The 21,809-nt window shown below is 51.8% G+C and overlaps 1 protein-coding gene across 6 annotated transcripts in view; it reads right to left on the reverse strand.

The window, feature by feature from the left end:
• The window catches only part of ACTN1 (actinin alpha 1), a 94,605-nt gene that overhangs the window by 9,124 nt on the left and 63,672 nt on the right, over positions 1–21,809 (reverse strand). For all 6 annotated transcript variants that reach the window (XM_077122823.1, XM_077122825.1, XM_077122821.1 and 3 more), the window contains exons 7-14: positions 19,453–19,534; positions 17,056–17,141; positions 9,758–9,850; positions 8,237–8,467; positions 5,049–5,196; positions 1,534–1,684; positions 866–974; positions 215–355 (exon numbers count right to left, since the gene is read on the reverse strand). In XM_077122823.1, the coding sequence (XP_076978938.1) occupies positions 215–355; positions 866–974; positions 1,534–1,684; positions 5,049–5,196; positions 8,237–8,467; positions 9,758–9,850; positions 17,056–17,141; positions 19,453–19,534 (1,041 nt within the window). The remainder of the gene's footprint in view (positions 1–214; positions 356–865; positions 975–1,533; positions 1,685–5,048; positions 5,197–8,236; positions 8,468–9,757; positions 9,851–17,055; positions 17,142–19,452; positions 19,535–21,809) is intronic.

Consider the following 21,809-nt stretch of genomic DNA (forward strand, 5'->3'; position numbering starts at 1 on the left):
ACAAGGGGTGGGAGAGAGACCTCATGGTATGTGTATCTTTGGGGTTGTGTGCTGTGTGCATATATTACCTAGGCAAAATAAATAAAATGAAAAAGTTTCAAATCTCTGGCAGCTTTGGGATGCTCTTCCTCAGTTTACCCTACAGGGCTGGTCCTCAGGGAATGCACGCTGCAGAATGTGGGCTCACAGACCTCCAGGCGGGGCTGAGGCGTACCTGGATCTCCTCGATGGTGTGCACAATGAAGGTGTCCTGCAGGTCTTCCATGGCCCCCTCCATCCAGTTGTTGAAGGGCGCAGCCCGCTTGGCGTACTCCAGGTACAACTGGTCAATGGTCTCCAAAAGTTTCTCTGTCCTCTGGGAGTGCGGATGGGGTAAGGGCAGGAAGAATTCAGCAGAGTGATATCCAGAATTCCCCACCCCCAGCCCCCTGCAATAGCCTCCAAGAGCCTTCTGACGAGTCTCAAGAGGTCTGAGTCTAGAAGCACTGGACCAGCCCAGGAAGGAAGAGGAGGCTCTCTCTGGACCACGATTCTTATGTGGGATCTACAGACCACCCCACATTGGAATCTCCAGTCTTGTCCCATAGAGTGCTTGGAGAATAAGGACGTTCTCCGATGGCTGTGGTTAAGCTCATGAGAGCACCGGACTGGGAGGATGAGATATGGTCAGGGCAACAGAGGTGGCATCTCCATCTGGGCAGAGTCCAAATCAGTATCTTTGTGACTCCTCCACAGTTAGACCAGGAGCAGGGAGCTCTGGGGAACCCAAGGGAGTCTTTTAACTCAAAGCAAAGAGACTCAAGAAACAGGAAGGGGCACCCAGAGTTGTGAATGGCAGGCTGAGGTCTTCCTCAGGGGCTCTCACCTCCAGAGCTTCCCTCCGCTTCTGAGTTAGTGCCCCCAGATTGTCCCACTGGTCACAGATCTTTTGGCATCGGGCATTGACACTGGGTGAATCATAATAGTCCAGCTCACTTGAGAGAGAAGAGACAAGAAAGAGCCAGATGAGCTGGGTTGATTCCATGGCCTGCTCTCCCTTTCCCCAGGGCTGGGGTTGCAGTGTGAGCTCATGGATGCTGGAAGGGCCAAGGGTGCACTGTGTCCCAGGGCCTCCCCAGGCTCTCCCAGAGAGGCCACCAAAGAAAGCCAACAGTCCTCCTCTCTAAGGGCTCCCACCCAGCCTCAGCTGGAGATGGTGCCAGCCATGACCCCGATGGCCAACGGCAGGGGCTGCTGAGGCCCGGGGCGAGGAGGCCCAGAGCTCAGAGCCAAAGCTTGGCCATCCTTTGGTCCTTACAGGTTAGGGGGCAGGCCTGGGACAGCAAGGGCCCAGTCACAGCTCATTGCCCACCTGGAGGCTGCCAAGTCATCTTTCCTGGGGGTGCCCTCTGCCTTCTGTACGGACCCCTTCCTGCTAGGCACCTGGGTGTTCCCACCCTTCTCACTTTTCACAGCCACATCCCCAAATCCCACTGCGACACCGCGGCCCCTCGCCGCCCGCTGGTGATGGGGCCTGGGGAGGGTGTAGCCTACTTGAGCTCCTGTGCAATGGCCGCAATCTGCTCCACGCGGTCCTGGTGGGCTGCCAGGTCGCTCTCGAAAGCCTCGTGCTTCTTGAGCAGGGCCTTGATCTCCGAGAGAGTGGCCGTCTCGTAATCCTTCTGCCGCAGCATGGCCTCTTTGCCTGGATGGAGAGAGGGAGGCGCGGGGCTGAGCAGCAGCCAGAGCCCACTTCCCGAGGTGCCTCCCCAGGAGGCAGTCACCAGAGGATTATCAGCAGCACCAGAAAGCAGGTGAGCCACCGGAATATCCAACTATGGGGAGAGTTACCCCTCGAGGCAGCACCTGACAGGGTCATTAAAAATGGGTAAGTGTGAAGGCTGTGCAGGAACACGTGGGAACATACAGGGCACCACGTCAGCTTTACAAACAGCTGGAAACATGATCCATGCTCTGTGGTCTAGCTGGGAAAAAACCCAGCAGAGGGCCTCGGGGGACCCCGCCTTTAGAATTTACCAGCAACCATGCAGCCCCCACCCTCTCCCATGACCCAGCGCAGTCGGCACCTCCAGCTCTTTCTGCACGTCCCCTCCCCACCCCATGATCAGAGCCTCCCTGACCACAGGTACACTACACTGGGGCTGTAGGGGCTGTAGGGGCAGCACTGGTACCACATGCCCACTCTGTGTCCCTGCACCCTGCACAGTTGCACAGCTCCTATCGGCAAAAGGAGGCTGGCTGGGTGGCAGGGGTGGGGGTGGGGCTGTGTCCCAATATGGCATTTCTCACCTTTCTGCTGTTCTTTTACTTTACATCAGAATAATACAACCTCATAACAAGTTTAGAAAACAGAAAGAGAAAATCAGATGAAACACTTTGTAAATGTCTCCAAAAGTTAAGCCTAGTATCACTACGTGACCCCCGCAGTCCCATCTCTGTGTATGTACCAAAGAGTTGAGAGCAGGGACTGGAACAGAAGCGTGCACGCCAGTGCTCACAGCAGCACGGTTCACAGTTGCCCAAAGGTGGAAGCAACCCAAACGTTCCCCGGGAGATGAATGGATAAACAAAATGTGGGATATGCATACAATGGGCTATTATTCAGCCATAAAAGGGAACAAAGTTCTGACAGTGACAACACAGATGAACCTCAAGACATGTCCAGTGAAGTAAGCCAGACACAAAAGGACACATATTATATAATTTCTCTTATATGAAATACCAATAATAAGCAAATTCTTAGAGACAAAAAGTAGATTAGGGGTTGATTACCAGGGGCTGGGGCTGGGGGGCTGAGGGAGCTATTGCTTAATGTGTACAGAGATTGTTTGATAAAGAAGTTTTGGTAATGGATGGTGGTGATGGTAGGACAATGTTGCAAATGTAATTAAGGCCACTGATTATTTTATTTATTTATTTTTTTGCACGGGCAGGCACCAGGAATCGAATCCGGGTCTCTGGCACGGCAGGTGAGAACTCTGCCACTAAGCCACTGTTGCACCACCCTCCAATGACGCTTAAAAATGACAAATTTTAAGTTAAAGATGCGATTACAATTAAAAAAAATTTAAATGACACAAATTCCTTCTGTATTCCTTTTCAGCCTTTTCTTCCTGCCTGCTGTCACAGGTAAAAACCCTGGGGTACATATAAATTACACTTCTTGCTTTCAGAATCTTCGACAGCAAATGATCAGAATTTCTACCTTGGCTCCGTGGGCTTCACATGTACGATGCTAGGGTTTTACGGCCTGTCCGGTGGCTGAAAAACCACCGACTTAGCACTCACTGTCCTCCCTACTGTGGGATGTGGAGGTCCCCCGGCTCGCCCCACGAATATCTCTGTGCACAGGGTGTTCGTTGTGTTTATTAGGGGCAATTCTACAGGCTCAAGAAATGGAATTCCCAGGTTAGAGGGCAAGAAAATCACTAGGCATGGATACATCTAGCCAAACTGTTTTCTCCAGTGGTGGTGCCGGCACTTCTCACACCGTTCCAGGTGGCTGGTTAGCTGCTCCCTGGCTCGGGGGAGACACGACAGAAGCATGGGGGTGAGTCAGGGCAGTCCCCACATCCCCCTTTGACTCTGCACCACCGACGCCTGGGTAGATAACTCCGGACATGCACAGTGGAAGGTGGGACAGCTGCTCCCATCCCCGTGTACCAAGCCCAGCATATGTCCTTCCTGTGGAGAGCTAAGCCCAAGCCCCCTTAGCTGGGTCAAGGGGAGTCCCATTCCCCACCTAGCCAAACCCCCAAAGGCCACCCGGTGCTATCGGGTGTGGCCTCTGTGCTCATCTCCAGGTCTGAGGATTATAAAGCAGGGTCAAATGGGCATTCTGGGGCATTGCGCTCCCTCAGCCAAGTCAAGGGTTTCTGCCCCAGGGGTTCCAGCTGAAATGGCCGGTTCCTTCCATCTCCAGCCCTGGCCCGGTTCTGAGAAAAGGACTATTCCAGGTATGGTTTTCTCTTCAGAGGTAACCCTGGCTGCCAATGAGCAGTCACCAGGCTCTGCCATGGGTGTGAAGTGGGTACATGTGCTAACGCAAGGGCTCTAGGGAGGGAAGAAAAATGTCAAGAGCTGTTATCGACTGGGTGTGTAGTATGTGCCAGGCGCTGCGCTAGGCATAAAATGTTCCTCACAGCAACCCGATGAGGAGGGAACCGCTGTTGTCTGCATTTTACGGGTGAGGCAGCCAAAGCCCAGAGGTTCAGCCCTGATTCAAATGTATGTTGCTTCTAAGAGGCAGAGCTGGGATTTGAACCCCCTGCCTACCTGACGTGGGGTGGGGGTGGGGGGGAGAGACAATTAGGATGACATGAGAAGAACGATGAACAAGCACCTAAATGGCGCTGCACTAGGCCAGGAACTCTTCTCAGTGCTTCGTGTGTTAGCTCACTGAACTCTCATACCCTGTATGGGGGTGTGGGGGGTGCCATTATTCTCCCCACGTTATAGGTGTGGAATCTGGGGTGACCAGAAGGCTAAGGAACTTGGCGAATGTCGCAGAAGTAGTCAAAGACCAGGCTAAACTAAACAAAAAGCAAGAGCAGAACTGATTCATGGCTGGCAGCTGGGTTAGTCAGGCAGGGAAGCCTGGCAGCCGGGTTAGGGGTGCACGAGAGCCTGGCAGCCAGGTTAAGGGGGCACGGGAGCCTGGCAGCCGGGTTAGGGGGGCACGGGAGCCTGGCAGCCGGGTTAGGGGGGCACGGGAGCCTGGCAGCCGGGTTAGGGGGGCATGGGAGCCTGGCAGCCGGGTTAGGGGGGCACGGAAGCCTGGCAGCCGGGTTAGGGGGGCAGGGAAGCCTGGCAGCCGGGTTAGGGGTGCACAAGAGCCTGGCAGCCGGGTTAGGGGGGCACGGGAGCCTGGCAGCCGGGTTAGGGGGGTACGGGAGCCTAGCGGCCGGGTTAGGGGGGCACGGGAGCCTGGCGGCCGGGTTAGGGGGCACGGGAGCCTGGCAACCGGGTTAGGGGGGCACGGGAGCCTGGCGGCCGGGTTAGGGGGCACAGAAGCCTGCAGGGGGCAGGCAGGGCGCCGGTTGGCTCACCGTCCGTCCAGGCCTCGTGGATGGAGGCCTTCTGCCGGAACTTTTCTGCCAGGTGGTCGAGCCGCTCCAGCCGCCGGATCTCGTTCAGCAGCCACTCCTCATAGCCCTTCTCGGCCTGCTCCAGGCAGCCCCAGGCGTTGCTGACGTCCTGCGGGGACAGGAGGGCAGCTCAGACGCTTCCCCATCTTCTCTGCCACACCCACGCGAGCCGAGTCCCCGACCCCATCTCCCAGCTCCCACTGGGATTTCCCTGGGTTTCTCGCAGGTGCCGGCCTCCCGGGGAGGGAGTGGGGGCCAAGGCCACATGGACTGTGGGAGAAGAACCGAAGTTCCTCTGCTCAGGACTGGCTTCTGGAAGGTCACAAGGCCAGCCAGGGAATCAGAGTAATGAACTGAATGAGGCAAGCAGGTACCGGAACCTCCCAGCCTCACCACACTCCTGATCCACTGCTGGCCTCAGGGCTTGGGCAAGCTGATGGGTGGGCCCAAGCCTGTGGGTGACCCCAAGCCTGCGGGGGACCCTGACTTGGGCAAGCCGGCTGAGATTCCAAGAGAACAGGGACAGATACTGAGCACAAATGCATACTGCCCTGCAGACAGGGGGACCCTACAGGGCCACCCCATACAGTTAGTACAGGAGCCCAGGGGCGATGGGGGCTGAATCTGGCCTGCATCTACCCAAAGGAGGGGGTGGCTTGTTTTAATTTGCACAGAGCACCCTCTGGCTACCAGCAGCTCTGGCCACCTAAAAGCTATTGATTCAGTCTTGGAATCTGAGAAAGGACTGCATAGTTTCCTGTATTGCACATTCAACCTCAAAAGCTGCTCACCCCCATCATGGCCCTTTCCAACAAACGCTGTCTACGTACCTTGCCCCTTCCCCTTCCCTTCCTGCCCTTTTATCCCCTTGTTCTCATCAGTCCTTGTTCTAAAGGACAAAAGCTCCATCCCAGTGAATTTATTACATTTCCTTCTGCATGTTTCTCTGACTCACAAAATCCCAACCCCCTTCCCCCCAGCCCCGGCCCCAAGTCTTGAGGACAAGGCAAAGGGGGATAAAGAACATTTAAAAAGTGATATAAAAAAAGATAATTAAAAAAAAAAGTTTTTGCATGAGGAAGAACAAAGGAATGTAATATTGCAAGATGTTGAAAATAAATGGTAATTCCTATTTTAAAACTTATATGTAAGATGAGAGCAAAAAATGTTTATTTGGTACAAAATTTATAATTTGACTAGTGCATTTTCTAATATAACTTATGTGGACAGTTTAATTGAACACCATAAGTACATGGACCTTGAGTAGGGCATGAGACTTTGTAGGTTTGTCTAGAGTGATGCCCCGATAAATCTCAGAGTGATTTGAACAGTGAATAAAAAAGTATTTGCAAAGTCCCCTTTGGGGAATGGTGAGAAAGGGGGAAAACTCAACTTCCCCATGTGGAGAATTCCTGATATTCTCACAAGCAGTGGGACAACCAAAGCAATAGTTTGAGCCCTCAATCTTGGGGTTTGTTCATATGAAACTTATCCCTGCAAAGGATAGGCTAAGTCTACTTAAAATTAGGCCCAAGAGTCACCACCAGAGAACTTTTGTTGCTCAGATGTGGCCTCTCTCTCTCAGCCAATACAGCAAGCAAACTCACTGCCCTCCCCCTCTCTATGTGGGACATGTATCCCAGGGGTGTGGACCTTCCTGTCAACATGGTGCAGAAATCCTAGATATCAAGAGAAATCCTCAGTATCAAGGGATTGAGAAAACCTTCTTGACCAAAAGGGGGAAGAGAGAAATGAGACAAAATTAGTCTCAATGACTGAGAGATTTCAGAGTCGAGAGGTTACTCTGGAGGTTATTCTTACGCATTATATAGAGATCACCTTTTAGTTAAGGTATGTTGGAGAGGTTGGAGGGAAGTGCCTGAAAATGTAGAGCTGTGTTCCAGTAGCCATGTTTCTTGAAGATGATTGTATAATGATAGAGCTTTCACAATGTGACTGTGTGATTGTGAAAACCTTGTGTCTGATGCTCCTTTTGTCTATAGTATGGACAGATGAGTAAAACATATGGATTAAAAATAAATAAATAATGGGGGAACAAATGTTAAAATAAATTTAGTAGATTGAAATGCTAGTGATCAATGAAAGGAAGTGATAAGGGGTATAGAAAAATAAACAGGGGAAACGAAAGCTAAAATATATTGGATATATGGAAATACTAGCAATCAATGAGAGGGAGGGGTAAGGGGTATGGTATGTATGAGGTTTTTCTTTCTTTTTTCTTTTTATTTCTTTTTCTGAATTGATGCAAGTGTTCTAAGAAATGATCATGGTGATGTATATACATACAACTACGTGATGATATTGTGAGTTATTGATTATATATCAAGACTGGAAAGATCATATGGTAAGAATGTTCGTTTGTATGTTGTTATGTTTAAAAAAAAATTAAAAAGAAAAGATAATTTAATGACATGGAAAGCTAGTCACATATAATGTTAGATTTTTTTAAAAGCAGCTCATTAAATAATACATGTTTAGGATTCTCTTTTAAAAACACACTAATACAAGAAAGACTAAAAGAACCATTTTTCAAAATATGTTTTTAAAAAGGTGATACTGGGTGGTAAAATTATGGGCCGCTTCCTATTTCTGTATTGTGTCTATATCTGTCTTTGAAATAGCCTATAAAAAAACCTCTGTTATGTTTAAGGTGATCGAGTTTTTTTGTTTTCTTTTTTAAGTGCTTAAACAAGATTCTATGGAAGTGAAAATGAACTTTACCGATGATGAGCTATACCCTATTGGTGCCAAATGTCAAGAGCATTTTGTTTATAAAGTGGGCTGTGCCGGGACAGTCGGGGTGGGTGCGCAGGGGTTTGCAAGGGCAAGCCTGACCCAGGGAGACCAGGGAGACCAGGGGAGAGGAGGGCTGGGCCGCCCCACCCTGCAGGGCAGAGGTCAGGCCGGAGCGCAGGTGGTATCCTGCAAGGGTGAGGTCAGGCGGCCTTCCCACAGGGCTTGGGCAGTCATTGCTGGAGCAGTGCATTGTGGGTACAAGGAAACAGCCTCCCACCCTGCCTCCTGCCACAGATCATATCACGGCTAGGGGCAGCTCAGGGATGGAGGCAGTGCGGGTTGGTGGCCCAGCCTCCAGGCCTGGGGGCCAGGGCCTGCCCCACTGTGCTCACCGAGACCATCCTGCCTTCGGAGGGCATGAAGGCGGGCCGGTTGCTGAGCCGCAGCTTGGTCTGCAGCGTGTTGAAGTTGATCTCCAGCTGGCACTTCTCCTGCACCTTGGGTGGCTTGTGCAGGCGCCGGTAGTCGCGGAAGTCCTCCAGCTTCTGCTGCATGGCGTGCATGGTGTTCTCAGGCGCCCGGTTCTCCAGCCACGGGATGGTGCGGCGGATCCACTCCAGCAGCTGGGAGGGTGCGAGGAAGCTGGGAGGGCGTGTGGAAGGGCCAGCACCCCCCGACCCCGAGGGCCCTTCCCACACGGGGAGTGGGCCGGGAGTGGTCTCTTCCTCGTCTTGCTCATTCTTTCCTAACCAGCATCCTAGGACATTCCCAGGCTGAGGCCAGGTTCCAGGACGTTCCCTCTGATACCCCGAGGCTCTGTGAAGCCTGACTACTAGGACCTGTTAACACGCAGGCAGCATCTCTCAACCTCTTCCCTCTCTGCTGCGGGAAGAACCCAAAAGCCTGGTGGGAAGACAGCTTGACCAAGAGTTAGGAGACCTGGAGTTCTCTTTCTAGGTCCCCTACCAATAGTCTGGGCCTCAGTTTCCTCATCAATACAATGGGAGGGTAAGAAGTTGTCCTCTAATGTCCTTGACATCTGGCCTTCTAGGATCCTAGAATATGAGTCCCTGACTTCAAAGGGAAGAGGCTGGCTTCTGGGGCAGAGAGCTGGCCTGAAGCACAGGCAGGAAATAGCCTGGATTGTGTTTCTTGAGCCAAGGTGGCAGTGGTGGAGGGGACAGAGGACAGAGGAGGAGTGGAGGTGATGAAAGGAAACGTGTTGAACACTTACATGGCATCAGGGGCTTTACATGAACTAACTCATTAACAGTTAGGAGTCCTATGGGGTTAAGTGCTCCATGCTATTGGAGGAGGCAACTAAGGTACGAGGTGTGATTTGCCATAGTGACCCAGCCTGAATGACAGAACTGGAGTTATACCCAGGTACTCATGCTCCAGAAAATTAGACTTTTCACTGCTTTGCTGGATGGTAGGTCCAGCAAGAAGCCAGCTGAGCAGTTCAAAGGGCTGAACTTGTATGGGGAAGAAGCAAATGGAAACTTAACCCAAACGTAGTCAATGATGGACTATAAACCCAACACTCTCCCTCCTTGTCCCCTAGATGGGGCCAGCTGCTAAAGGCAGCCTGAGCCAGCGCTGAGTCACCCCTGGCTTACACCCTCTCAGAACCAGACGTGACTCTTCCCAGGTTTATGTGACAATCACACAACAACAGCAGCAGGCCAGGTGGGAAAGGCCTCTGAGCACCCCTGGCTCAACTCTCACATGTCAAGTGAAAAAACCAAGGCCCCAAAAGGTGCAGGGATTTCCCTGACCCGCTGTTTGGGTTAATGGTGCTGGGATCAGGGACGACGCCCTGAGGATGGGATTGGAGGCTCAATTCCGGGGGCTCCTTCCTTTGCTCTCAGGCCTTGCTGGGACCAGGCCAGAAGAACCTAGGGGGTACCCACATCGCTGGCCAGCTTTTCGTAGTCTTCCATGAGCTGCTCGTTCTCCTGGTTCACGGCCAACACCTTGCAGATGCGATTGGCTGCAGTCTCCGCCTGGCAAGAAGACACAGACGGTCATCATGAGCCACCCTGGCACTGGGCACCAGGTACACACCTGTGCTGACAAAGCCACCTCACACCTGCAGCTCCACATGGTTGGAAGGGAGCTGCCAAGGCTTGGAATTCACATCCCTCCTCTTTCCTCCTAACCATCCTCTTTGCTGGAGCATGGCCAGGTCCCATGGGTTGGGAGCCCGGCTAGTGGTCTTAGTGGCTGAACCTGGCCCCTGGGGAAGGGCCCAAATTTGAGTCCCAACATGCATGTTGGGGAGAAACTAATCCCAACATGTTCAGGGTGGGTGGGGAGGTGAGACCATTCAAGCCCATCGTAGAGTGCCAAGTGGAGGCTCTGGGATTCCAAGGCTCAGGGAGGAGCTGGGCTAGCCAGGCTCTTGTAGACATAGGAATTCAAATCTGGGAGTCTTGGAATAAGATGCTGACCAACTGGCAGTGGGGCTTCTTGGGACCTCTAAAGGATCTCTCAAGGCTCCTGGCCAAAACCTGAAACACTCCAGAGAAAACCAAGGGAGCCCAGTCTCACTGAGGGCAAGACTTAAAGATCAAACCCAGCATGGGCAGGATGTACAGAGCACCCAACACGGGCCCCTCTGAGAAAGCTAAGCACACAGTGTGTCCTAAGTGCTGGGCAAGCAGAGACCAGAGAGTGGACCTGGGGAGCAAGAGGAGTGAAAGGGGATGGGAATGGCTATCAGATGCAATGGCACGGAAACCCCAGCAGACAGTGCTTCCCAATGCTGGGCACGTCCCACAGTGAGGGCTTAGCCTTCCTAAATCCACTGTACTTGCATGGTCTCTAAATTCAGCTGTATTCTTGTGTACCTCCCATCCCAACGCTATGGGGAGGTGAACTTAGTCTATTTTGTGTGTGTGTGGGTGGGTAGATGGGCAGGAAGACAGCCTGGGAGTGGGAACAGATCATGCTTATGAGGAGAAAGATATACACCCTGAGACCCTGAAGAGGGCTGGCCCGGTAGATGACAAAGGATGTCTGGTTTAAGGGGTACAAAGATGAAGCCTCACAATTCATTGATAAACAGAATGTGTTTCAATTACAGCAAAACAGGCTAAGGCTGGGTGTTAAGGAAAAACTTCCTGAGAAGGAGCGTGCTGAGTCTTTGGGAAAAATGACTAAAGAAGATATAAATGTTCTTTCCTCGGAGAATTTTGCAATTCAGATAGGCACCCACCAGATCATGTGATTGTGCTGGGGTGTATGCATGTGCAGGGGGAGGGAATGAAATAATCTCGAAGGTCCTTCTAAGTACAAAGTCAAGAGACAGTGTCCTACAGTGTGCAGGTCAGCATGGGTTGGCACTCCACAAGAACAAGTGTGGGAGTGTGATTCAAGGGTCCTCTGAAATGGGGCTTCCAGCCCCAGGGCTCAAGAAACTGGGGCCATAAATCACATCCTTAGACCCTCATCCCCTTACCCCCACTCAACTCTGTCCTGGAGATACCACACTACTGCTCACACAGAACTGATATGCCTCTTGAAAGCCAACAAGTAACCACGGGGAATTCCAAGAGACATCGAGGAGGGAAATTCCTTCCTTGGAGCCTATTCCGAAAGACAGACAGAGAACAGGGTCCTGGGCGACCAAGCTGATGTGCCCACACAGGCTGGCTGTGACCAGCTCTCTCCCTGGAGTCAACAAGGTTGCTTCCCTTGAAGGCAAGGCTGAGACAAGGGGCTGGGGGAGGCCAATGCACTCTCCTCTCTATGCTGACATTTATGCACGAGCACAGGGGTGGCTGCAGAGACACCTGCCCAATGTGCTTAAGCAGAGGGTGAGAACAAGAGGTACCCACTCACGCAGGGAAGAAGCAGCTGTCCCCTCCATGAATTTATTGGAATAAAGGCTACCCTTTATGTTCCTGATTCATCCTGAATTTCTGGGTTCCTCCTGGGCCTTGAACTTTGAGTTGTGAGGTAGCTTATCAAATTGATGGACTAAGTGAAGACTGCATTCGTGGGATTTTAGGGGACAGGACCTTTGGGCCTCGAGCCTTGTCTATCCCATAGAACCTGTTGACTGTTTAGGGGTCAGAGGGGGCTCCATTTGGATGAAGTCTCAGGGAGATTCCAGAGCGGGCCTCCTGGGGACTTTTCATTAAGATCCAACTTTTTTCTCAAGTCTATGTCTCAGCCTGCCCCTTACCAGGCTGGGCTCACTAGAAGGAGAGGCTGAGAAAACAGATCACTCTAACCCAGAAAATTGTCTTTGGAAATCAAGCACAGGTATCATGAAACAATAGAGTTCTTTCTTTAGAAAAGGCAATCGGCCTGATCTGAAAACTTGGTCAGGGTTGCCTGGAGTGACAGCCCAGTTACCACTGTTACCTTCAGGAAACAGGGTTAAAAATCACTTCCATGTTGGTCCTTTTATAAAGAAGGGTTTAGTCAATCCCCAACCTCAGCCCAAAAGGTAATATGAGCTCATGAAGTTCAAGCGTGGTACAAGCCTCCAGGTTAGAATCCCTGGAGTGGAACGCCAGGCTTTTTAGATGGTGGGAGCCAGGATTCCAATTTTCTAGTTTTCTAATTACTTTCTCCCATGGCTATAAGAAGCCCATGCACTATGGGGGATTTAGGAGAGAGGTACTCAGTGTTGCCAACTATAAAATAATCCCAAAGAGATAGCTTTAGCTCCAAAGCAAAAAGGAGAGATTTGTCCTAGAAGAAGAAAGACTCAAACAACTCCAGAAAATCCCTAGGAAAACTGTGGGTTTGGGTTATTCCTGCAGAGGAAGTGATCCACTCTGAAACCCAAGCAAGAAGCAGAACCAGAACACCTAGAGGTTTCTGATGCATGGGATGAAGTAATGTGAGCACAGAGTCACCAAGGGATTGAGAAAAATTCTGCAGGGATAGACAAAATGATTACTTTCAAGTTCCAAAGCAGAAGACTTCTAGAAATGTTGTACCTCGTCCTTGGTTTGTATTTTCATGATCTGTTTTAAGTTGTAATAGTAGAAAAATGCATTTGATTTTATATTAAAAAGTTATTATTATTTTTTAAGTTATGGGCTACTAGCTATCCCAACAGAAAACCAAGCCAAACTGCTACTCTGACATTCAGCATCAGTTTACACAGCATGGGTGTAGTCTCGAAAGGAACCATCTTCAGTGAAGGGACATTATACATCCAAATTTGATCAAAGGATCCACCGGGCTCTGTCACCCACAACTGACAGATTCACATGGATGCCATGGATAAATCATCACTGGCATTTTTAGTCAAAATTTCCCTCAATTTAGCTAAAACTGCCATTTCTTTCCTCCTACAGCTACCCACTGCCTAGTGTTTCCTCTTTTCCCAAATCAGCAATCAACCCTAGCATCCTGCTAATGAGGCCCGCAGACCCCAGACGGAGGTTCTGAGCATCCCCAGGGTGGGTACGGGCAGGGTTGGGTAACAGGACAGAGAGGTGCTCAAGCCCATCTCTCCAGCTGACCTCAGGTCCACGTCAGCCTGGAGGAGAGCCTGGCCTGTGCAGCCTGGAGCTCACCCTCCCTCCTCTCATGTGCCTTCCTCTCTCACACCTCTAAGCTTTTGCACAAGCTGTGACCACCTTCCTGAACAGCAGGCTTTCCCCTTCTCAGCCCTCACTAGGCCTTTCATTTGTGGCCCCAACTCAAATCTTAATACCCTCAAGCTCAAGTGCCTCCTACTCAGGAAAACTTCTCCATGTCCTACAGTCTTCCAGCCTGCCCTTCTTCCCATGCCTTGAAGCACTGATTAGACTGCAGTCATTATTGGCTGCTGCTTCCTTTTCTATGCCCTCCCCCGGCCTGCTGAGCTCTAAGCAGTTATCCCAAATCTTCAAAAGTGGTTGGGGGCAACTCTGGGTCTACCCAGGTGGACCATGAATTCCTCGAGGGCAGGAACAGCATTTCTTTCCCTTACAAGATTATTAATAGTGAATAAAGTAACTGATGGGCAAATGGACTCCTAAAAGCATCCAGAACCATCTGCATCAGATCAAGTATGTGCTTTAAAGGGTTGTTTCTGGTTCCCAGGAGACCATGAACTTTCAAGCACAAACCACATAATACAATCTTGTTCTTTATCTACCCCTTCTCAATCCCTGTAGGAAGAGAGGAGAGCTGAGAAAGAACGAGAACAGAAACCAAACTGTCAGACAGATGGTCTGCATCTGTCAAAGAAAATCAGTCACACAAAACTCACACACCTTGTATGGGTACACGTATTGCACACACGTGTGTACACGTTTGCACACACATGCATTAGACTCTACTGCCTTTCTAGGTCTTCTGTCCAAGGCTTGGCAGAAGAAAGACAGTGGAGAGAATGGAAAGCACTGGGCATGGCCTTGGGAAGATTTTCCCCATTGGATCCAGCCATGGAGTCAGTCAAGACAAGAAGAACTCACTCATGTGAGTGAGTCACAAAGAGCCCTCCTTCTCCCTGCAATGAGAGGTGGGGACCCCCCTCCCACTGGCCTGCTGAGCTCTAAGCAGTTAATCCAAGTCTTCAAAGCAGTTGGGGGCAAGTCTGGGTAAGGTCCTTGGCCCGGGACTTGAGAGGAACCCCACCCTCACCAGTGCCACGGCCACCACCCAAAACCAGCTGGTTTTCCTTTAAGAGACCTTGTCCTTAATGTGGACAAAAGGAGCATGAAATGGTTGCAACAGGGATGGGTGGGAGGGCAGAAGGCACGGGAGAGACGGTATGAGGCTGGGTAAGGAAAAGCAGGCTGCCACACGCATACACACGCACGCGTGCGCACACATACACTCCCTTTCAAGCACTGTCATCAGCCAGGACACAGGGAAGGCTTTGGAGACAGGAAAGGCCAATGTCCGTGGGCATGAAGCCCTGGGCAGAGCCCCTGGAGGAGATGGGGAGAAAGAGGAAGAGGAGGAAGGAGAATTAGAAAAAGGGACAAGGCCACAGCACAGAGCTCAGTCCAGCCATGGACACAGGCAGCAGACTCTGAGGTCATCAGGGCTGGGAGGGCAGCCAAGGCCAGTAGGTAGCTGCTGCCTGCCACCTGGTCAATAAAGGAGAGGCTGAGAGGGGCCGGAGGGGGTTGAGAAGAGAGAACAGCAACAGCAGATTTGGGACCAAGAGAAAGAGGAAGCAGGAGGCAGGCCAGAGACAGGGCTGAGAGGGCTGGGCAGCCTGGGGTGGGGGGCAGGGCACCTGTGAGGGAGCCTCCAGACGGGAGCTGCTCTCCCCACCCTCAGCCAGAGCCATTGAGCCTTGGGAAGAAGGCGAGGGGGTCTTGAGCACTCACTCAGGCAGGGACTAGGACCACTGCGGGCACGTGTGGTGCCTCTGGGTAGCTTTCTTAAAGCACTTCTTTCTCAAGGCACTCCTGTCTGAAAGCTGTCATGTTGGTTTTGTTAGAGGACACTTTGACTGCCATCGTAATATATATTCAACTCTTCAGTGTCTACAGTGCGATTGGTGCCCTTTGGTTGTGGCACCCTTGTGTAATGCGTAACCTGCACGACTGTCTGTGGCAGGCCTGGCTGGGCGGGATCAGGAAGGGCTCTGAACGGCTGTCCGGCCATCAGGGAGAAGGCAGAAAGTCTTCTACCCTCCCTGGCTACTAGCTAAATTTAAGATGATGCCTGGCCCAAGCAGGAAGGAGGGTCCGAGAGAAGTGAAGGGGTCCTAGATGCTTACGGAAAGGGTCGGGAGGAGTAGCCAAGAGCTGTGCTGCCACAGAGAGGGGCACTTTGATTCGGGGTCCAGGAAAGGAGCTGAGACAAGAAGCTGCTTTCTTGTCTGTGACACCCACCATGCCCAGGGAGGCGGGACAGTGACGCAGGAGGCCATCCAGAGGCTGGGACTCTCTGGCGAGGTTCAGGGAATGTGCTGCCCTCTGTGAGAGGAGGAGGGGGCTCCTCTAATCCCTCCTTCTACTCCAGGTGCCCAGGAAGGACGAAAGACACGGGCAAAAGGGCGGCAGGGAGGGTGGGCGAGGCCGAGGGAGAGCTCACCTTCTGCGCGCCCGAGAAGGCGTGGCAGTGACATGAGACATTAGGCCACCCGGCCTTCCCATCCAGCCTTAGCGTGCCCACACATCTGCACAGAGAAGGAGAAGAGGTTGAGAGGAGAAAGTAAGCAGCCACAGCACAGAATAAACCAAAACAGCCAGAGTGGACACAGAGAGAACACAGGACCGACAGGGCGGACTGAAAATAAGGGAACGAGCAGAAAGAGAAAACATGAGATGGTGGGAAGACAAAGGCGGGGAGGGGAGATGGGCAGAGAGAGCGAGTCTGAGACGGGGCAAGAGACAGACCAAGAGAGGCATGAGACGGCAGCAGGGGAGGCCCGGCAGGTGGGGAAACGCTCCCATCATGCATGTCAAGACAGGTCACTCAGACTCCATGCGGAGGGTGAGCAGGTGACGGGCCCACGGATCGGAGCTGCCAATGGCAGGCTGGGGTTCTGCGGTCGGGGCCCGCTGGAGATTGTCCTGCTTCTGGGTCCCACCAGCGGGGAGACCCGGGGGAGCGGCACCTGCTGCCTGAGCTAAGCCTGGATCTAACCCCAGGCCTCCTTGAGCAAAACTGAGGGAAGGGCCCACCATCGCCCAACCTCTCCTCTTCCTCCCTCTCTCCTGGGGGTTCCAGTTACAATGGGGAGAGGGAACCGTGGGGTGCAGAACAACCAACATGGGGACCCCAGGCAGAGTGTAGAAGATCCCGAGGCCCAAAGGGGCCATGGACGGGTTTGCTAAATCATGTCTGTGGGCAGCAAGACAGGTTTCATGGTGCTTTTGAAGACAGAGCTCTTCCTTCCCTGTGAAAATGTGTCCCCACCCCAGACCTGCCTCTACAGAGGTGGGCACGGAGGGAAAGCTGCCCACAGAGCCTGCCAGGCCTCTGCACCACCCTGGGCTGATTGCACCCACACAGTTCTCCTCCTTAAGCCAGTTGTCCAGGTCCCAGAAGGTGAGCTCTTGCCCAATTTTCTCGGAGACAGTAGAGGTAGATGAGAGAGAGGGGAGAGTTGCAGGGTGGGAAAGGAGCCAAGCAACAGCAACACACCACTTTAGAACCAGCTGCTAACTCTCCCAAAGAGACCAAACCATCCAGGTACCTGTCACCAGGAGAGGCAAGGGGCAGGCGGGAAGGCATGGTATGGGGTCTGGCATGAGGTGTGCTGGGCATGGAAGGAGCTCGGGGCCCCAGGTACCTTCTGGGCTCCAGAGAAGGCGTGGTAGAAGCTAGACACATAAGTCATGATGGCTTTCTCATCCGGGCGGGCAGTTCCGACAATGTCTGTCAAGAAAAACCTGGAGTTAAAGGCAGCTCATGAACACATGATCCATCTCCGGATGCGGAAAGGAGCTTGCAGGGCTACCCAGTCTTTCAGCCAATATGCTGGGCTCAAATCTGACCAGTTCTCTGGTGTCAACCTCCCATTTCCAGGACAGTGCGTAAGAGGAATGCGGTAAATGGATAGGCCCCAAGAAGACAGGATAAGGCGCATTCTGTAGGACAGCTGACCCAGTTTCTGCAACAAACCCAACGGCAGGGATAAAAGGAGTAGATGGGAGGAGAGACGTGCTGAAGATTAGACAAGACCCAAGAACTGTAACACTGACGGTGTGAGCCTGCTTGGAACATGATCAAAACAAAACAACTCTAACAAGACATTTTTTTTCCCCACAGCCAGGGAAATTTGACTATGAACTGAGCAGTAAACATAGCAAGGAATTATTGTTAATCTGTTAGGTGGTTATGTAAGAGAATCACCGTATTTTTAAGGCAGGCATTCCGAAGTATGTCAGGGTGAGGTGATGGGATGTCTGGTGCTGGCTTTGAAGGATTTCAACAAAGAAAGCAAAAAGGAAAAAAACACAGATGCGGTATGACAAATCTCAATAACTGTCATATCTGGTATTTGGAAACTCATTTTACTATTCTGTATACTTTGTATATATTTGAAAATTGTTCTTAATAAAACTTTGTAATTAAAAAAGCCGCTGGTGGCTCCCCTGTGTACGTGGGACATGAATCCCAGGGGTGTGGACCTTCCTGGCAATGTGGGACAGAAATCCTAGAATGAGCTGAGACTCAGCGTCAAGGGATTGAGAAAACCTTCTCGACCGGAAGGGGGGAGAGGGAAATGAGACAAAGTGTCAATGGCTGAGAGATTCCAAACAGAGTTGAGAAGTTATCCTGGAGGTTATTCTTAACGCATTGAGTAGATATCACCTTGTTATTCAAGATGTAATGGAGAGGCTGGAGGGAACTGCCTGAAAATGTGGAGCTGTGTTCCAGTAGCCATGTTTCTTGAGGATGATTGAATAATGATACAGCTTTCACAATGTGACTGTGTGATTGTGAAAACCTTGTATCTGATGCTCCTTTTATCTACCTTGTCAACAAACGAGTAGAACATATGGAATAAAAACAAATAATAGGGGGAACAAATGCTAAAATAAACTTAGTTCGAAATGCTAGTGATCGGTGAAAGCGAGGGGTAAGGGGTGTGGTAGGTATAATTATGGTAGGTATAATTTTTTTTTTTCTGTTTTCATTTTATTTCTTTTTCTACTGTCTTTTTATTTCTTTTTCGGAATGGATACAAATGTTCTAAGAAATGATGAATATGCAACTAAGCGATGATATTGTGAATTACTGATTATCTATGTTAATGTTTTATTACGTTTGTTAAATTTTTTTAATTAATAAACAAATTTTTTAAAAAAGCCGCTGGTGGGAGGAGGAAGCAGGGAGCAGAGGGGAGGAGAGGGGCTTTGGGCTCCACGCAGCCCCTTTCTGGCCCCCCACTGCCTTCCCAAGCCCTCAACACCAAGAGGGAGTATTTCAAAATGGCGGCCGAACAGCTGGGGCCAGGGAAGGCAGTCAAGGAAAAGAGACCATGGTGTGCTGGGCGTGTGCCATGGGGCAAGGGTGGGAACGAGATGACCTCCACTGCTCCCAGCCTTGAGGCAGATGACCGCCCCTTCACAGGCACGTGGCCCCACCCACTCCCTGGATGCCCCAAACATCTCCTCACACCCTGGGAGATGCTCTACTTGGCGGGAGGTAGAAAGCTGGGTTTCACGGCCAAGGTGCACTGAGTTCCCAGCCCTAGGGCCACGTCTCTGATAAGAATGCTCTTACGGCAAACCCTGACCTGTCCCTACTGAGGTGGCCTGGCCAGGAATGTCCAGGACACACAAGAGCCAGCAAGAAGCAAGGAAATCAATGCTCATTCCTGCCCCATCCCTCCTACCCTGCCTACACCACTTTCTCTGGCGGGATCTGCAGAGAGGTGGGTCTGAGCTAAAAACCCCTACACCCGGAGGACTCCAGGCCTGGCTCTCCTGTCCCCTCCTGAGAAGGCAGGAGAAGTCACGCACTCCGATGTTACAAGACTTTGATGATGCTGGGAACAAATACGACTCCCAGCCCCCAGGTGGGGCCGTTGGCCTCTGCAGGGCACCTCTCAGCCAGTGGGGTCATAAGGTCACAGAACACTAGAGCTTCTTCCTTCCTCTCACAGGCTGCTGGGACCCACTCCCTGTTAGACCAGAGGTGCAAGGAGAGGCGGCTGCCCAGCAGGAAAGCCCCTTTTCACCTTCAGCATCCAGCATCTTGGGGATGTCCAGGTACTTCTCTGCCACGTCGAAGGCCGTGTTCAGGTTTGTGAGTGGATCATCCTGGAGGGAGAAGAGGAGGAAGGGGTTATAAAAAAAATGAGAGCCTCAAAAGTCAGGGGCTACACCCGACTGGGTGCTCTCTAGAAGCTTCCTCTCCCAGGCTCCATCCTCAGGGACCAGTTCCGGCCTCACAGCCAGGGCGCACTGGCAGTGGGTTTAGAATACCGTTTTATTCTTTCAAGCCTCAGTGTCTTTGCCAGAAGAAACGGGGTAAAGGATATTGGAAACTGCAACCAGTTTCCAGCCCTGGAGGGTGGGGGGTAGGAAAGAACTGCTAAGAAATGTATGCAGCGAGCAGGACACTGGTCTGGCTTCTTCCACAAGCCAGCAGGACTCAAGGGAAAGCATCACTTTCCCCATCTGTAACTCAAGAGCTGGAACAGGACATCTCAAGCCCATGGAATTTAGAAGTTCCTTCAGATACGCACAGCCTTTGCCTATTTTGGCTTCTTCTGCCTTTTCTACCTTCTCAAGAAAATGCAGTGGAGCGAGGTCCTTGCTGGAGCACCCCCCACACACACACTCTACTCTTGACTCCCCAGACCTAAAACAAGAGTGAGTTTAGCCAGTCCAGGACTCAGTTTCCCTGTTTGCTAAAGGGAGCATTACAAGTTAGCAAAGGAATCACTGCATTCACTTGGGACACTTTCAGGAGGAAACTGCTCAAAATAGGGAAGGTGGAGTCTTTCTGGGAAAGTCTCTGTCAGCTGCCAAGATAAGAAAAAACACTGCCAAGCAGTGAAGGCTCTTTCCATCCAGGGCCTTAATCAGCAGCCACCATGCACGGCCACCATTCTCAGGCCCCAGGTATGCATCCGCCTGCTGAACTGATTCCCAGGCGGTGATCAAGTTCCAGGGACCACCAGACCCACCCCCACCCCCCAAATTCAGCGGTGAAGAAAACCGAAGGCATGGGCAAAGCAAACTGCCCGAGACCACCCAGCAGCTCACGATGAGGCTGGGATAAATGCCTCGTAAAATGTGCAATATTTTGAAGTATGAAAGTAACCCCAGGGCCTGGTGGAGGAGGAGCTCCTGGTTAGCTGGTTCTCACCAGTGCCCCTCGGCTCTCCCCTGCTCCTAGGCACCTCTGGCACCTTCTTGCTTCTGGAAAATATTAGCACACCCAGGTAGGGGCGCCGGCACATATGCACATCACCAAATGGAAAGGAGGTAAGTGATGCCTTTAAAGGAAACACAAGGTTGCACCAGTGGTTCAGTGGTAGAATGCTTGCCTCTCGTGCAGGAGACCCGAGTTCCCAGGTTCAATTCCTGGACCATGTGAAAAAAAAAAAGTAACACAAGCTGCCTCTTGATGCTGTTGGTCTGGCCACCCAATTTTCAGGTAGAGCAGAAAGGTGCTTAAACTGACTTTTTTTTTCCCTTTGCAAAGAGTTGAGCTACAGGGATGGGCTCCCCCCTCACCCATCCCCAAGAGGTTTGCTTGGGAAGAGCAGGTCCCTCTCCCAACCATCCGACCTTGAAACAGCCATGTGCAGGGCTGGACAATGGGCTCCTCTGGCCACCCTCCCCTTCTGCAGAGGGGCCCTTCCAGGTGGCTGGAAGCTTCGGCCCTGCGCTTCAACTGGGCTTAGGGTGAATGGAAGGATTGGGAATCTGCTCCCTTCCCTCCTTAGAAATCTGTTTTTGGCAGCTGACTCACGCACACCCCCAAAATGCTGATCCCAACACCACCCCGAGCTGCCACAGCAATTCCTGGACTGGCAACATCAGGCTTTGATTAGCCGCTGGGAACTAGGAAAGCTCCTTCCTGGTGGCACAGACAAGATGGAGGTCTTTGGTGAACACAAGGTTCAAGGTGAAGTGAAGAAACCTGGTGTCGGTCTGTCCTGGATGCCCTTCTTGCCAAGAGATTCAGGCACAGGCAGGCGCCATCCCAAACTGGGGGGGAGGGGGCGAGGGGGCCCAGGAGGGCTTCCCCCAAGATACCCTGGCCACGGGGGCCCCCACGCCCTGGAAAGGTTGCGAGGGAAGACTGTGGTCCAGGACAGGATTCTCCAAGGTCTAGACCAAGTGCCCTTTAACCTGCCCAGACACTAAGAACCACCTTGAAGGCTAGAAACTCAACACACAGCTCCTACCTGCTCATCTGCCCCCTCGAAACACACACAAGGCTCAAGAAAATCACCCAGCAGCTTCATGCCGGAGGCAGAAACACAATCAAGCCGCATCAAAAGAAAATCACAGCCAAAATTCAGCGATGAAGAGACTCGAATGCATGGGTGAAGCAACCCACCCGAGACCACCCAGCAGC

The sequence above is a fragment of the Tamandua tetradactyla genome, chromosome 12, assembly GCF_023851605.1.
Source record: "Tamandua tetradactyla isolate mTamTet1 chromosome 12, mTamTet1.pri, whole genome shotgun sequence".
NCBI classification, from domain to species: Eukaryota; Metazoa; Chordata; class Mammalia; order Pilosa; family Myrmecophagidae; genus Tamandua; species Tamandua tetradactyla.